The 16,772-nt window shown below is 46.5% G+C and overlaps 1 protein-coding gene across 3 annotated transcripts in view; it reads right to left on the minus strand.

Moving 5' to 3' along the window:
- Positions 1 to 10,203, minus strand: part of SYT6 (synaptotagmin 6) — a 28,826-nt gene extending 18,623 nt beyond the window's left edge. Inside the window, exon 1 of one of the 3 annotated variants that reach the window (XM_010724124.4) lies at positions 9,819 to 10,203. In XM_010724124.4, the coding sequence (XP_010722426.2) occupies positions 9,819 to 9,969 (151 nt within the window). In that variant the 5' untranslated portion in view covers positions 9,970 to 10,203. Of the gene's footprint in view, positions 1 to 9,001; positions 9,134 to 9,818 lie in introns of those variants that run through there. The other 2 variants (XM_085210689.1, XM_085210690.1) reach the window with 2 other exon arrangements.
- Between the last annotated feature and the right edge of the window lie 6,569 nt (positions 10,204 to 16,772).

Genomic DNA, 16,772 nt, shown 5'->3' on the forward strand with positions numbered 1-16,772 from the left:
CAGCACAGAGCAGCTTAGGCCAACATGCTGCAAAAACAACACTGCTCTTTTGCTTCCGTGCATCTTGATACTGAGCCTTAGAGCAAAGTCCATAGGATGACTCCAAACTACAAAGCTTCAGAGAAGGTCACCGTTTTCTTCTGCACTCCTCCTGCCTTTCAAACAAAAGATGAAACAGCCCAGGGGCAGAATGAAAGGACAGCACAGTAATTTAAAACTTTGAAGCTAAAAGCAAATTTAAGAAAGGGAAATCCTTTCTTGGTTATCCAAGCTCCTTTCCTTGCACTCCAAAGGCATCTCATTAGCAAAAGCAACCCTTTTGTTTCATGTTGGATGGAACTAATTAAGAGAACATCGTGGAACCACGACTCCATTTTATAGCTCAGATGACTTCACAGTACCCTGGCTGAGTTACCAAAGGGGATAATTAGCAATGTCCAAACAGAAAGTGATTAATAATATGACAAAGCTGTGATAAAGACAGCCTATTAACTGCAAGACAGCGCGTGTCTTCTTATGGCAACACTGACTGGTAATACTCAGAAGTAGCTGCACTGATCTTAAAGAGATGCACAGATAACTCTGCCTTTCATGTGAAGAGTTGTATTTAATATCTTAGAGGATGCAATTTAGCTTTTCTTCCACCTGCTCCCCATCAAGAAAACAAAACATGTGGGACAGCTCTCACATCCCAGCAATCATTCATCATTCCAGCAGCTGTTGGGTTTGAACAAAGTTTGAGCACCACAGGTGGAAGCTTAAGGGTCCAACAGGCACCTTTCCTGTGCACATTTCTGACTGGTAAGCTTCTCAGTAGCCAGTGGAAAACCTCAGAGTCAGGGAAAGCTCACTCTGGTTTATTTCCCACTGAAAAAAAACCAATATCACTCAGGATCTCCCTTCTTGCCCCAGCAGATGCTGCCTAGAAAAGCAGTCATGGGAGCACAGGGAAGATGAGGGTGATGGTGTTGTACCTTCACTTTATTTCTGCTATCTGCACGGCTGGTTTTCCAGAATCATGTTTTGGCCATTGCTCGCACCATGTCAGCAGGTATTTCCAGGCTTCTCTGCCCATTTTTGCCACAATTTTCTATTGCCAAGGGCTTGTGAGAATGAGAATATATCTTTCTATGTCTATGCTTTGTAGAAATCACACATCCAAATGTTGGATTAGTGTGAGAGTTATTGCTGGAAGAGAAGGCAGGAGCTCTGGGGCTACAACAGAGCACACGAGGCACTCACCAATTGCTAATCTAATTTATGTGTCATTGAGAAGCATAAGCAATGTAAATCTGATGGGCTGAGGCTTGGAATTGGACATGAGAAACTGTGGTGAGCCTCAGCTACCTGGCCTGGGGAGCTGGAGGGGAAGCACATGATGACAGCAAGGGAAGAGGAAGAAGTTTCCATTCAATCTTGGCTATGGACATGTTTATTCAGCAACGCTGTTCAGTTCTGAAGCTTTACAGAGCTCCAAAGGAGCAGGGAATGGATGGAACAGAAACGAAATGCTGGGGCAGCACAGCTACACAGCATCCAGCAGCAGCACAGCTAGAGACAAAATAGGAACTGCAACAGAGCAAAGGAACAGCCCCTTTGGGACTAGTGCTCAGAACAAAACACAGAAGGCACCAAGGAGCAAAGCAGCAAGCAGAGCACTTTGCAACAGGAATTTTGAGATGGAAACGGGCTGCCTTATGAATTGTAAAATGCTGAGTTTGATGAGAGGTGATCCGCAGTGCAGTGCTGCTCTCAGCCAGCTCCTTCTTCCCTCCTCAAGCATGCCACAGATGTGGGAATCTTGACAGAACAAATAGAGAGCACACACACCATCCCTGGCACCCACCAGCAGCAAACAGCTCTTTGACAGAGCCCACAGCTGAGCATGCACTGAGGTCTGCAGAAAGCATCAGCAAGAGGTAATCATTGCAAGCCTGTCACCAGCTGCCTCTGCTGGTTGGGAGCATGCCCAGCGTGCCATTGCTCTGCTTGATGTGTTCATTGTCACATCTGCAGGTCCACTCGCTGCCATTTGGGTGTCAATCTGAAACTCAGCAACACCTCTTGATTTATTGGCTATATTCCCTAGGCAGCTATGAGCTCTGGGATAATGTCCTGAAATATTCTTGGACCAGAAAAGGCATTAACAGCTGTCACTTCAAAGTCTAACTGCTGCCAATTCTCTTTTCACAGGTAGCCAGCAGCAGAGATGCGTTGTGAAGCACTGCAGCAGGAGCTCCTGCTTAAACATCACAGACAGCAACAGTGCAGTAGTTGGGGATGGGAAAAGATCCCACTGAATTTTCAGCAGATTTTCAGGGATCAGCTCAGAGAACAGTTATGGATGAGCAGAGCTTTTATCATCCTTCAGACATTTTCTATCAGCCCCACATAGAACCCACCAGGCAGCAGCATCCCATGAGCACCAGGCCACCAGAGGCACCCCATGCCTGCACGGGTTACCAGCTTGCTTTGCAAACCCTCCAACCTGTTTCTATCCGAGGAGCAGCCTGAGCAATAGGAGCACATGTAAGCTGTCACCTACTGCTCTATCTGCACCTTCTGGCACTCTGCTTTGACTATGAGGAGCTTGGCTGCTTGTCAGGTTTCTTTAGAGAGGCAGGCAACACTGCCCAGCCTGAAGGCATGCAGCATCCTTACAGCAAGTGAGAGGGGAACATGAAGGGACACAAATATTCACTACTGTGACCAGTCTGGAAAGAAACAAATCAGCATATTCTAGTTTCCTGATAATAAAAAATTAACTGATTATCTTTCTTGACTGCCTACTGCAGCACAATCCTATGAAATACCAATGGCTCTGGAACACCAACTCCTCACAACATCCCCTTTAAAGCTCTGCAGATCCCACCTTCCTCCTGCAAGCAGCAAATAGAGGCTCATTCTATTCATACTCTTCCTCCATTCTGGGACAGTGGGTACATCTATCAGCTTCCAGCAGCTTCTTCCTGCACCCAGAGGCTGTGCAGGAGCTCAGCCAGAGTCTGCCCACCTTACCTGCACATCACTGCTGCCTAAAGAGAAGGGAAGGACAGAGACAGAAGGCTCTCACTGCCTGTGCTGAAGTTTCAGTGAGATAGAGAAAACTTCTTAAAAATTAATTCGCTGCTACCACAGGGTTCCTGCCACACCAGAGCTTATTGGAATGCAAACTATCAGCTTCAAAGGCAAGGATGAATCAGAAGCTATTTTGAGAGTAATTATATAAGATTACAAAATTCAAAATATTTCATTCTCGCACATTCAGTGCAAAGACAACCTGCTTCAAAAGGAGACCTTGGGGGGGAGCCTGTGTCCCAAGCATCTGTGATCCATGGTCCAAGCACGGACCAGTTCCAGCCCAGACAAAGCTTTCTTTTGTTAAGCAATGCTGGAGTTTTGTTCAGCACCTACTGCAATCCTTCAGGAGATGCAGTTCTCCCAGCTACAGAACATGGAGAACTGGATGAGGCTGTCAGAAAGGTCTGAGGACCCAACGCATCACCTGCATGAGATCTGGATTTTCCCTTCGGAGTGCACCAAAAGAAAGCTTTTTGCTGAAACTTTTGTTGGTACGTGCAACAAGAAGGGGAATTTGAGCTGCCAGAAACGTTGCACTTCTGTAATAAAAGTGACCCAAAGAGATACAAGGAAAAATTCCTCCAGACTAAAGGAAACATCTCCCATCTCCCAGCGACTTCAGTTGCTTGGTGTCTTAATCAGCTGTTCTCTGGAGCATTATAAATGAGATAGTAACAGTTGTCATTGCTTTATGCCTAACTGATGACAATCTAATGAACTACTTATAAGCCACGCTGCATGCAATTACAGTCCATAGCTGTGTGCTAATCCCACGACAGTTCATCACCGTGTGCTGTAGCAACATCTGTGAATGACTCTGTAGCACTGAACACACGTGTGCTCCTGAGCACTGAGCTGTCACAGGAGTGCATGCATTTCTTTGCAGCAGTTGCAAAGATGCACAGGAAACGAGTGATGCATCACCAGAGACAGCGGTGTGCTAGGATGTCTGGCAATTGCTATCAAATGAAAGCAAATATTCTGGCAACGGATGTCCTCCTAGTGATATTTCTGAAAGGGTTTGTATGTGCAGAGCTTCCAGCATCCCTCCTTCAGTCTTTGCTGCACATTTTTCTGTGTTGTCAAACAGGAACCTGCTACATTACAAACTGAACTAAACATGAGGGTGGCCTTAATTAGTGGCTGCAGTCTCACCCTTTAGGTAAGTTCCTTTCCTCCATAGAGAATTCAGCATACAGCCACTCCAGAGACCCCCTCACTGTCTCTCCAGGATGCCATTTTGCACTGTGCAAGTATAATTAATGACAACGCATGGCAGAAACACATCACATCTCTCCCAAACCACTGCTATCATAAACGACTGCTGTGTGCGAGTCCACTGGAGTGAAGCTATAAGGGCTGCAACAGACAGGCATTCTGTGATATACAGACAGGAGGAAAAGGGTGCATTATTGCACCTGAAGAAGAAATAAATAGCAAAGCCAGATAAAGCTGCTTAACCAACATCAAATGAACGCTCGCCCGTTCTAAGGAAAATGAGCGTACCAAGAAATGTGAACAAAGAGAGGAGGAAAGAGGGAAAGAAAACAAGGATAGCTGAAACTACAGCTAAATGAGATTTGTATCAGAGTTGAGGTAGGGTAGGGTATCCAAAAAAATAAGCGTGCACACAAGACTATGTGAATATGGTTTGTGCAGCAGGCCGTACCCACAGTGCTGGTATGATCCCAGCACAGCTGTCCAGCAACAAACACCTGCAAACAAAACCATCAGCTTCTCAGGATCCTGCTGCAAAGCAGCGGAGACAGACAGGGTAAGGATATGCCCTGATTTGAACCAGCTGAAAGCACATGCTTGGTTTCCCTGAAGCATAAGGAGAATGCTGATAGCGAAAGAAAGCATTTCAAAGGGAAAGACAGAAACCTTTAAAGTAAAAGTCTGTTAAGGAAAAGAGGCTATATATTATGGAAAAGGAAAAAAAAAGAGAAAAATATAAGAAAGTAACTTCAGAAATGTGGACTTACCAAGGAGGCAGCTGGTCTCCAGCTCAATGCACCGCCGCTGCCCTCCGCCTGCTCACCCTCCCAATTAACACCAGCAGCAATCTGGCTGCCTGTTTCTATGGAGTTTCACATCCCCATCCCTGACTATGCATGAGGCGACTGCAGCAGCGCAGGAACAGCTCTGAGGTCCGCAAGAAAACTACAAACACACTCAGACTCCCCGACTGCTTCAGGAACGAACCAACCAGCAGCAATTAAGCAGATTCAAGCCTCGCCGCTATGCAGAGTTACTTAGAAAGCTCCCAGGCACGCACTGCACAGCTCTGTAGTGCTGTTTGTTTACCAGGACCATTACAATGAGCACAGAGCCAGCTGTGAAGTCACAGAGCTATACTCCAAACACGTAAACATATTCATAGACAAACTATACAATCAATTTCCCCTTGATTTATGCTGCTGGTTTTGACCTTATTCTAATAGAGTTTTTTAAAGCCTTCCTCTTGCTGCAAGGTTTGAACACGACACCTTCAGGATCAGAGCACAAACCTGTTCTGCTTGAGCTAAAGAGCAAATCTGCTGCATGCAGCCCTTGCTGGCTCTCTACCTGCTGGTGGAACAGACACAGAGGAAGGCAAAAATCCATTTTGTAAGTGCATTGCTCCGTGCTAAGACAGATCTTTGCCCACAGGCGCTGCTCCTCACATGCTTGGCCTCCAGAGATGTAAGCCTGGATGATTAGTGTTAGTTTTGCCTGGATGGCTTCAAACACGTTCACTGTTATACCACCATGTTTACTTAAAATATACTTGAACAGTGATTCAGAGAAGTATGTTATAACAGCCAATAAGTAAAAGCTGGAATTGCCCTTATTTCACAGCTAGTGGCTCGAGGCATCCCACATCAGTGAATGGGCATGCCATCAATTTTCCATTAGTCAAGCTGCCCTATCAAGGGATTTTTTTTCCCCCCCCAGAAACGTACTTCAGATGCAATTTCTCCATATAAAAATATTTGTTCCCCATCAGCATTTCTGCAACAAACCACCCCATACTGCACAGAAATTCAGCCTCTTTCCTCCCGCAGCAGGAATGCTTACAGACATGTGGGTTTTGCATTTAATAGTATTTGCAGAGTGCCAGGAGCGTGCTTGGTGCTGCACAAGAACTGCCTGTGCCACGGAATGCAAAAAGAGCAGTTCACACAAAGGGCAAAGCACAACTGTGCACCGAGTTATGGAAGGGTTAGAGCTGAAAAACCACACTGGGAAGCAGACACTTCAAGTCTCCTGTTTTCCCATTTCCCCAGCTGTTCTTTTCCTTCCTCTCACTTTGGGTCTGGCACCCCACATCTGCACGGCAGCAGGGCGTTGTGCTGAGGACAATCAGTGCCCAGGGAAGGGGCTGGGGAGGATGCTCACACTGTGCTGAAGTCAGCAGGGTCTGCTGCTCACACAGCCTACAGGGTAAAGGCTGCAACACATCTGCACGTTGCCTCCAAAACGTTGCCGGAGAGCTCAGTAAACTCAGAGCAACTGCTGCAGCTCCAGGGCACAGCAGCGATACACCCGTTTGCTTAAGGTACATCACTGCAGTGGTAAATGTTGGCTCTATATCACAGATCTCCTCCGCCTGTAGCTCATGGCTGTCTGCTATCTGCACACAGCATCACTGCACGGCAGCTGAGGATGGGAAGAGCTGTCAGGTGCACTGAGCTGCAGGGGGGTGAGATGGGCACAACAAAGGACACTGCCTTTGCCCAACCTCAGGGCCCACAGCCAGGAGAGCAGGGCTATTCGTGGCACTGCTGCTGACACATCACTGCAACACCTTCCTCACCCGAGAGCCTTATTTTTCAGGCACGTGGAGTTATTACCGAGCAGCAGCCCGCTCTGCTCCTTCATTGGTACACAATGCTGTACGGCATACTGGAGAAATGCTGCAGCTACATTTCTCTTATTGACTAAATAGGGGAACAGGCTATTACATAACCCAAAGCACAGAGAGTAGGGTAGCATCTCCTTGATACACAGAAGCTCTCATCACATCCAATTCAAAGTGCTTTCAAACAAGAGAATCGGTGCACAAAACCAGAGCTGCACAGTCCTGTGTATTTTCACATAAACCACTCCAGTGTTTTTACATCCACAGTTCTTTTCCATGGCCAGATGCAGCTCAAGGAGGTTAGTAGTACCTAGCTAATTTCTTAGCAATGCTCCCATTCATCAGCAATGTGAGCTGCACAGGGAGCCCTGTCAACTCAACCTTATTCATCCCTCGGCCAGTAGATCTATCCAGGAGGTAAAAAACTTGCAGAGAAGTCCTTGAATTCATGTGACAGTGGGACAAATTCACCCCAGCAAACATTGCATCCAGATTAGCACAGCTGTGCTGCCCAACACAGCATCCAGGGCTGCACTGCTCCTCCCCTGACCTTCCTGCTGGTGCTGAGATGGCACCATGTCTCAAAGTCTCATCACTGCTCACCTCTGTACAGCTTTGGTTTTTATCTGCACATTATTATGTTTAGGAGCCCAACAGATCTGAATTTAGGATTCCTGGTGACCAGAAGCAAATTCACTTCACACAAACCTTTGGTGGTGTAACATGATGGAAAGCACAGCACCAGAACAGCAAGGTCCCAGGCTGCAGCTAGTGAGAATTTGTGCTCGAATGCAACAGCCATGAGCACAGAAACAAAGGAAAGAAGCTGCTTACCATGGGAAGGCCTCAAGGAGGCAAGGACCTCCAGCAAGGTACCCTTGCCTCCACTGCCAACCCTTAAGTGAGGTCTGGGAAGGGGTGCAGCCAGGATCTGGTCACTCAGGTGCATTGCATTGCATACATCTGAGCTCCTGGGTTGGCCCTGCCTTCACATCAGGTGCTCAGTCACTGTTTCAGACCATGACTTAGCATTTCTCCAACAGGTGGAAAATGGACAAAGCACAAATGCAGGTAATGAGATACACATACAGACTGTAATGGGAAAGGTTATCTCACCAACACACTCAATGCATCAGTTAGCACTTCCTGCAAAGAAATGTGCTTCCCCTGCTGGTGCAGTGTTCCAGCTTTGCAATGTATGGTACCTGTAGGGCACAAACAGCATCCTCATTTCTGCCTGAGCTTAAAATGGGCCTGGGCACTTTGAGCAGAGACAGCAGAGTACCCAGAGCAGTCAGCCCAGCACGGCCTGAACTGGGACAGAGGCTGAAGCACCTGCAGCTGTTAAAGGAGGATGTTGGTGTGACCTGAAGACATGCCAATGAGGTCCTTCATGGGCTGCATAAACACCTGCAGGGCCCTATCTGCCATCTCCATGGGTGTAACAAGAACAGAAGTGGTATTTTTGCTGCACACTCAGGAAAACTAACTTTGTTATCAAGGTTAAAAAAATATAGGAAAAAGTGTCAAAAGTTACTTGTTCTAGAGAAAAGAGCATCAGTGGATGCCACACCTAAAGATGGTGCCAGCAGAGGTAAGAGCCCATCAGAAGATGACAAGTCATACATGAAATGAAGATTTTAGGTCAGGCACATTGGCCAGCAAAAAGGGAGAGTCCCAGGGCAAGCTGAGGTGTGCTGCTGCAGCCTCATCCCAGCAGCAGGAAGAGCTGGGAGATGGCACAGTGAGCCCCGGGCAGGGGCTGAGGGATGACTGCACTGCTCAGCTCTGCACAGATCTCCCAGGTTTCTGAGCACTTGGAGTCAGGCTGGGCTGATAAACTATCATGCACTGAAACCTGAAAATAAGTGTCAGCTGCTTTAAAAAGAAAGCACTCCACACCAGTAGTTCAGCACACAAGCAGCTCAGGGTCATGCTATCCATAGTGTTAACAAGCATTATTTCATTTGCTTGGTATATAATCAATGAATATAAAGATGTTATAATTATGAAATAAACAAGAGAGTTTGGCAAAGCAGATTATAATAATAAAAAGAGAATAGACAGAATGCTTACCCACATCCTGGGCTCACTGCAAAACTCCAGAGGAGGAATCTCCAGAAGAGATCCTTCCCCACTGGCAGTCAGCTCTTAAATGGGTCCAGGAGTGGTGCAGCCAGGCTCCATCCCTTCCTGCAGCACAGGTGAATTGCCTTCACCTGTGCACCCAGGGCTGACTCATTGCTCACCTCAGGTGATCCATCAGAGGTTCAGGCCGTGATTCAGCAGTTCCCCCACACTTGGGTTTTGCACCTCCATGTGAACCTGTGATGTTTGTTCTCTCTGCAAATGTCTTTGGAAGTTGCAGGCAAGGGCTGCTCTCTGGAAGCTGTGAGCTGAAGCATACAGGGAATTCGCCACGTTCCCTTGCAGAAGTGCTCCTTTGTCTTTAGAGCCATACACCAACTGCTCCTGGCCCACGCATCACCCTGCCTGGTGAACAGAAACTCATACAAACCCTTCCTTTTCTTGAGCTGAGATAACGATAAGCATCTCTGTCTCTTAAATAGGCATTTTATTGCTTCTCTCTTCATATAGGATGGGAGTTGAGGTTTTTAACCAAATGAGAAACTTTCACGGAAACTTAAATTAACATCACCAACAACCTGTCCAAAACCTTGCAGCTCTCCCAGTTGGGTTACACTGACTCACACCAACAGATTAATCAGCACCTGCACCAGCTGTGGAAGGCACAAAGTAAATAAAGACAGATCTGTGCTAAGACAGTTCTCCCCTAATTCCAACACTGAAATCCCAAAAGTCCCCCCCTGTGCAGGCGTTTCCCTGCTTTGGATGCTTGCAGTCCCGAGCTCACAAGACCAGAGTACTGTACCTGGCTCGGAGATGCTCAGGCTCTGGTCTGAAGGCAGAAGGAATTCCCTGCACGTGTCCAGATGCAGGGCAGGAAGGCTTTTCTTCCGGCACAGCTCGGTGATGATGCGAACTGCCTTCTGACAGCGGCTGTCATCCTCGGTGCCACTCATCTCCCAGACCGCATCCTCCGCTGCCCTCCTTCTGTCTCAGGAAGTCCAACTAGGAGCACAGGCTGTGCCTCCTTCCAACAGCAGCAGTCCCACCCTTTGGCATGGCTGCGCTGTGGGGGTCCCACGTACCCCAGCGCCCGGAGCTGCGGGTCGGGCTGCAGAGCCCTGTGCTGCCTGCGTGCTCCTGGCGCTCAGATTGCCTCTGAGATCAGAGATCTGTTTACTGCCAAAGAGTGTTCCAGACAAAGAACCTCCTACTAAATTCAGTTTCGTGCCCTCCATACTATGCTTTTAAAGCTGCAGCCCAGATAATTCCTTTTAACCCTTCTAAGGCTCTTTCTCTTGATTTTCTGGGCGCAGAGTTTCAAGCCCTGCTCCCAGAGCAATCTTACAAAGAAAGTGAATGCTGAAATCTGACTGAGGATAGCAAAGAAACACTGCACAAACAACTACAGCTATTAAAGGCAGCGTGGAACAAGAAGTCAGGTTTGTTTGTTAGCATCAGTGCCATCACAGCCAGCTGGAGGTGGCCGTAGAGATTGAGAGCATTGTTGCACTTTGTAATCAGATTTTAAAAAACACCAGAAACCTGTAGCATTTATTATTTGTGTTGCACGCCATGCCACTCAGTAGAATCACACTTTTGAATTCGAGAACATATTTGGCACGCATGAAAAAAGAAGCAATCCTATAACAGTCACTTACAGCTCTGCTCAGCAGAATGATTCCTTGCGGCGCGGAGCAGCACGCAGATAAATCAGCTGCAGCTGCACAGGTCTCTCAGCCCCACATCACAACAGCACGTCGAGATTAATGCCACTGTGTTTATTTTGTCTGGTAATTACTGCTGAAGTAATGTGAGTTCTCACATCATGCAAGTCCCAGGAGATACACAGGCACCTGAGCACCCAGGAGCATCAGCCCCTTAGACTCATCTGAGGCTCCCAGAAGCTCAGGCCTGAAATTCCAGCCTGGTGATCTGAAAAAATAAACACACCATGTATTTTAGTAGCATATTTTTAGAAATACAGCTGTTGAACTGTTGTATTATGTGATTTGTTCTTGCTTGCAGAACTTCAAGGGCTTTTAGTTATGGATGTAGCTTTACAGACTAGAAAGCGTGTTGTAAGGCTGTTCTGTTTGAATAGGAGTAGTTTCTTTCAGCAAAAATGATGAAACAACAATAAGTAGGCTCATCAAACAGCAAAAGAAGCACGAGACTGAGTTGTCTCAGTCCTGGAGGAGGTTGGGATGCAACACACAGATGTTGAGGTGCTCCCTTCTATCCAACACCCCAGTACATATCATTAAAAGACAGGTTGCCAAACTTATTTCTATCCAAAGATGAGCAGATGCTCAGAAATAATGGCAGAGTGCTGAGTGAACAAAGGTTATGATGTTGGTACCTATAAATTACTTATAATGGGCACTCTCCTACTGAGCATGCATCAGTGAAGAGAATTCATGAGTGAGGAAGACCATGGGACGAAGGAACAGGCTGTTGGTTGGGCTGTCACAATGCTAAAAGGATGCTAAACAATAGAAGAAACCATGGGATAGAAGACTGGAAACTTCATCAATCACTGCCTGAGATAGGCAGGTGTTTGTTAATTGTCTCGTGGGTAATGCATGAATATGCACCCAGCTCAGCAGCCCCTGCCTGGCAAGAGCACTTCACCTACTAAGCACCCACCCTTCCAAAGAGTTCTGTTGCTGTGGCAACGTGTTGGAAAGCTTTTATTAAGACAGCAATATCCTGCAAATGGTCACAAAGAGACATTTTTTAATTAGACACCACCACCTCCCGGTCAGCGCTGCAGATTGAGACACCTGCAAGCAGCAAACGCCAGCACCAGCTGTCCAGCTGCAGCGAGCAGAGATCCCAAACTCTGCCAGGTTGGAAACTGAACCAGTAACTGACTAGGAGCTCAACTCTGGTACAGCTTAGCATAACATTTACATGACAAATGCCCTAAAATTCCCCATCAGTGCGTTTCTAGGAAACTCAACACCCAAATGATGCCCCAGAGCTGTGTTGGAGTCAGCCCCATCCCCTCAGCCTTTTTCCTTCTGCAGAAGGTGCTGCAGCACATCCATGCTGTTATCAGTGAGCAGGCAGAGGAACATGGCAGTCAGTGTCAGGGCCCATCTTTAAAACCTGTTTGGATGTGGTGGTCAGGGACATGATTTAGAGGAGGGTTATTAGAGTTAGGGTAATACGGTCAGGTCGCAGTTGGGCTTGATGATCTTCAAGGCCTTTTCCAACCTGAGCAATTCTATGGCATGCACTGAGCAGACACGCAGCCCACGGCTGTGATGCAGCATAAGGACAACAACAAAGCAAACACAGAGTGCTCTGATAAAAAGGTTAACGTCCAATGGAGAGCTTGTAACACGAAGATCAATAACACAATTCAATTATTTGGAAAAAAAAAACAAAAACGAAAAGCCCATGTTAATTTTGATCAGAGGTAATGCCAAGAACGTTCTTCTTTTGAATCCAATGTTACCTTGGGTCAACCATTCACCTTCACTTACAGATCAGGATTCCAAGCTCGGGTGATGGTGACAGCAGACCCAGACCCTCCACAGTTCCTTCAGGACACCAACACGGACTTTACCTGCACCTCATAAGGGTGAATTTATGTCACGTGCCCCTTTTACCATCCAGTGCCAGAGGATGGAACACAGCCACCACCACCCAGTGGTGTGAACAGCTGCTGTCCATAAGCAAGAGTCCTCTCCAGCATTTTTGTGCTCATGCAGACATAGATTGTTACTTAGACACAAGGTTTACCTCTCCCAGATCTCCATCTCAGCAGTGAAGCAGAGGCACCAAATAAAGCATTACCTCTAGCGCTGAAGGAAGCAGAAAGTTTTGAATCATGCTGCAATTCTGTGAAGGAGAGAGTACAATCAATGCACACCTAATCCTGGGCTACTTGTGCTTGGAGCCTGAAAACTGCTAACTATACGTACAATTTATTTTTCCTATTTCTATTTTTTACCTGGTCACGTCTCTGGGAGGTTTGTTTGATAGTGAAATCCAGAGAATGAGCAGCAGCATTAATTTACACCATCATTAGGATGGCATTGATTACACTCCCAGCTAATACAATAATTGGAAAGGGATAGAAGAAGATTCTGATCTTCTTGCCAATAAGAATGACTCTGATTTGGATCCTTTGGCAGCACTGATGTGCTGTCTGTGTGTAAATGTGCTGCTTCACGTGCTGCTTTGATGTGCAGATCTGTGCTGATGGACAAAGCAGTAAAGCTGAGCAAACAGCTTCACCCAACGTGTGCACGGAGAGGAGGAAGGTACTGTTAGTCACAACAGAAACAGAGCTTTAGGAATATGTAGAAACCCAATACCAATCACAAGAACGGGGCCTTGAACTGAGCGTGGAGAAAAAATACGAAGGAAGATCTCCTTGAAGTATTAAATCTGTAGAGAAGTGCCAAACAGCAGCGCTCTGCCTGGCCCCTGGAGCCTGTGGAGCATCCAGAATTCACCCCTTCTGCTGCTAACAGTGAAGAAAAAATGAGCAGAACCTCTCATGACAGAGAGGGCAGTCAGGCTGAGCCGCTTTCCCCAGAGAGCAATGAGTTAAACTTCTATGCAAAAAATAAAGCACATATTGCTTCTCTGTTCCTTTCCAATCAAAATATTCCCCAAAGCAAAGGTCCCCAGGCTCCTGCTCCCATGCTGCTGAGCAATGAAGCTCCTGAAGAGCCCTTCCTGGCACAAAACAATGCACAAAGCAAAGGTAATGCTGCCCTCCTGCTTCTGAGCACCACATCTCCCCTGGCTATGCATTCACATCGGCTTTTTTGGGAGTGGTTGTTCAGTTCCAGGGCTCCCGGGGAGGAGAATGGGATAGAAACTACCATTAATGTACTGAATTACTGTTGACAGAAATAAGTTTTCAGCAGCCTGCAGTAATCGAGTGGCCTGACACTTTTAGACATTAAAAGGATGCTGCTCTGGGTGTACCTGGAGGAGGACCAGATCGATTATAATTGGGCAGAAGATGTAACTTGGTTGGACACGTCTGCAGTCCCCCAGCAGGAGCCGGCAGCATTCCAGCAGTGCTGTGACAGGAGCCCAGGGGCTGCAGGACGAACAAAGTCACACTGCAGCTCTGCAGGGAGAGAAGCCTCCTTCCAACAGAGGAACAAAGCGGAGCGCTGCCCACACGAGCCCATTGCCAGGCACTGAGCGTGGCACTCCAGTAAGGCCAGGATGGGGAGAAATGAGCAAAGCTGAAGCCCCCAGGTAACTGCACTCTGCTTAAGTGTGCTTGCTGACCCTGGGCTCTGGGTGACACCGCACAGTGCCATGCAGGCAACCCACTGCCACAGCCGCAGGGATCAGAGCCTGAGTTTCTTCCCAAGACAACGCTGCGCTCGTTCAGTGCCAGGAGCACGCAGATGGCTGTGCTGGAGCACCCCCTGGTGAACCACAGCTCACAGGAGAGCTGCTCACATCCCACTCTCAGCAGAAGGCAGCACGCACTCCAGGTCACCACCTCTGCTCCCAGGCAGGATGAGCAGAATAGCAGGATTCGAGCAGAGGAGCTGACGGTACCCGGCACATCCCCGCTTTTTAACACAGCTGCCGCCGTTCTCAGTCTGCATTCCCTGCTGCAGTGAGCAAACTAAACCTCAGGTTGGCAGAGAACGTCTTCATTCTGCAAAGAGAGCGCGCTGCCGAGCGGGATCCCAACAGAGCAGTCAGGAGGAGCACAGAACGCACTGCTGTGCCATCTCCATCCTTCAGACACACGCCGTGCCCAGCAGAGCCGATGAGCAAACTGCACTTGGGGTTGCTTGGAGGCAGAGATCTCCTCCAAACCAGAGGAAAAGAAAGAGGAGAAGTGATTTCCATTTGGCGTTTTGCTGAGCTTGCTGCCCCTGGGATGGGAGGACCGGTTGCTGGAGCTGCACAGGCATCAGAAAACTCATCTGCCAGCTGCCAATTGGTAACATAACAACATCACCTCCATGTCCAAAAAAAAAAAAAAAGAAAAAAAAAAAAAAGAAAAAAAAAAAGAAGCTCAAAACTGATTTATTTTGCTAATTTAATAGAAATAACCAAAACAAACCGGTTTTCAAACAGTGCTTTAAACTGAACTAATACAGCTTCTACAGCACATTCCAGAGTACGGAGCAAGAAGTATTTACAGGCAGCTAACGCATTGAATAACTATTTAAAGAAAACCTTTTCTTACACGCCGGCAAAAAACACGGGAACAGAGCAATTAGAAACCATAACCTCGTTTAAAAAAAAAAAAAAAAAAAGTTAAATATGACTATTTAGGTAATACAATACCACAGAAACAGCACTTTTCTGAATAATCATATTAAACAATGAGCAATGTGTGCAAAAAAGTACCAGTTTAATTACTGGCAGCAAGAAATACTTGGAGAATGTCATGGACTGAACCCTTCCACGAGTAGATTTACAAGTAAAAACCAGCTCTCAGCTGAGGAATTGGGCTTATATACATGTTTTGTGGTGTTCAGAATGGAGAACCTCCCCCACTGCAGGCCATGAGCACACATGCATCTATTTTCTAATGTAGCACTCGCTCTAAACAGGTCAAACTTAACTTAGAAAATTATTTTAGCATCTTCAATCATACAAATCCAAGAAATTCTAAAGCAAGCAGCCTCAAGCTGCTTGGATCACTCATTACAAAAGGCCCAAACTGCATTTCAGACATTTAGCAATCTGCTTTTAACAAAGATACCCAAATTAACAAATTAACAAATTTTCAAAAACTGATTCCATTCCAGTACATTAAAAAGCATATAAAGCTGAAACCCCGTAAGCAAACACAGGAATGAGATGGAAGAGTCGCTGTACAAGCACTGGGAGAAAATAAGAAGTTGCCATATCTCAAGATACAGTGCATACGTTCAATCTGAAATATGTCTATGTAAACTGTGGCATATATTCTTATTATTTTTAAAAAAGTACCTCCATTATTTACTCAAACAGCTACTTTTTAAAAAAATATGCAACTTTCCCCCAATTTTTAAAATAAAATGCCACACTATAGCATCAATCACTTCTGCACACTTGGTTTTTAAAAGCGAGGCTCGGTGATATGCACACGAACTTCCCTATAAAAGCATTATCCAAAGAAAAGGACTCCTGTCGTGCTAATAGGCAACAAAGCACTTTTATTGCTTTTTTTTTTTTCATGGGAGAGAGCCAGGAAAACAAGGAAAAGCTGAATTCCAGCACACCCCACACATGGCCTAAACGCACACAGCTCAGCCACCAAGCCAGCTCACATCACAGAGCACAGAGCTGAGCTCGTTTCAAAGACTTTTCTGCCTTCAGCTTGCAGAATTGTTCCCCAAACACTGCCCTGATCCATTATTAAGTATGCTGACATGGCCAAGGGCCACAAGAAAAAGCAGTGGTGACATTCAAAACCAATCAGAAATCAAACCACCAAAGCTACGTGGTACAGAGGATTTCCATTCTCAAATTCTGGGGAAGTGTCTTTTTTTTTTTTTGGATAGTAACTCAGCCTCGGTGTAAGTGTGGGCCTCTGGGCTCCAGGGCAGTCACATAAAAGACCTGAACCTACATAGCTGGTTAAATTAGCACTAATCACTAGTAATTACGAGGCAGGATACCTGCTGAGGTAATTGAGAGATCCACACGTAGCATACTGTACACTTGTCATCCCTATTTCAAAAGCAAGTTGCCTTTTACTTCTTTGGATTAACTGAAACTTCAGGGTCATTTACAACACAAATTAAGACACTAATGGTCTTTCTAC

Source organism: Meleagris gallopavo, chromosome 28 (genome assembly GCF_905368555.1).
Source record: "Meleagris gallopavo chromosome 28, MGAL_WU_HG_1.1, whole genome shotgun sequence".
Lineage (NCBI taxonomy): Eukaryota > Metazoa > Chordata > Aves > Galliformes > Phasianidae > Meleagris > Meleagris gallopavo.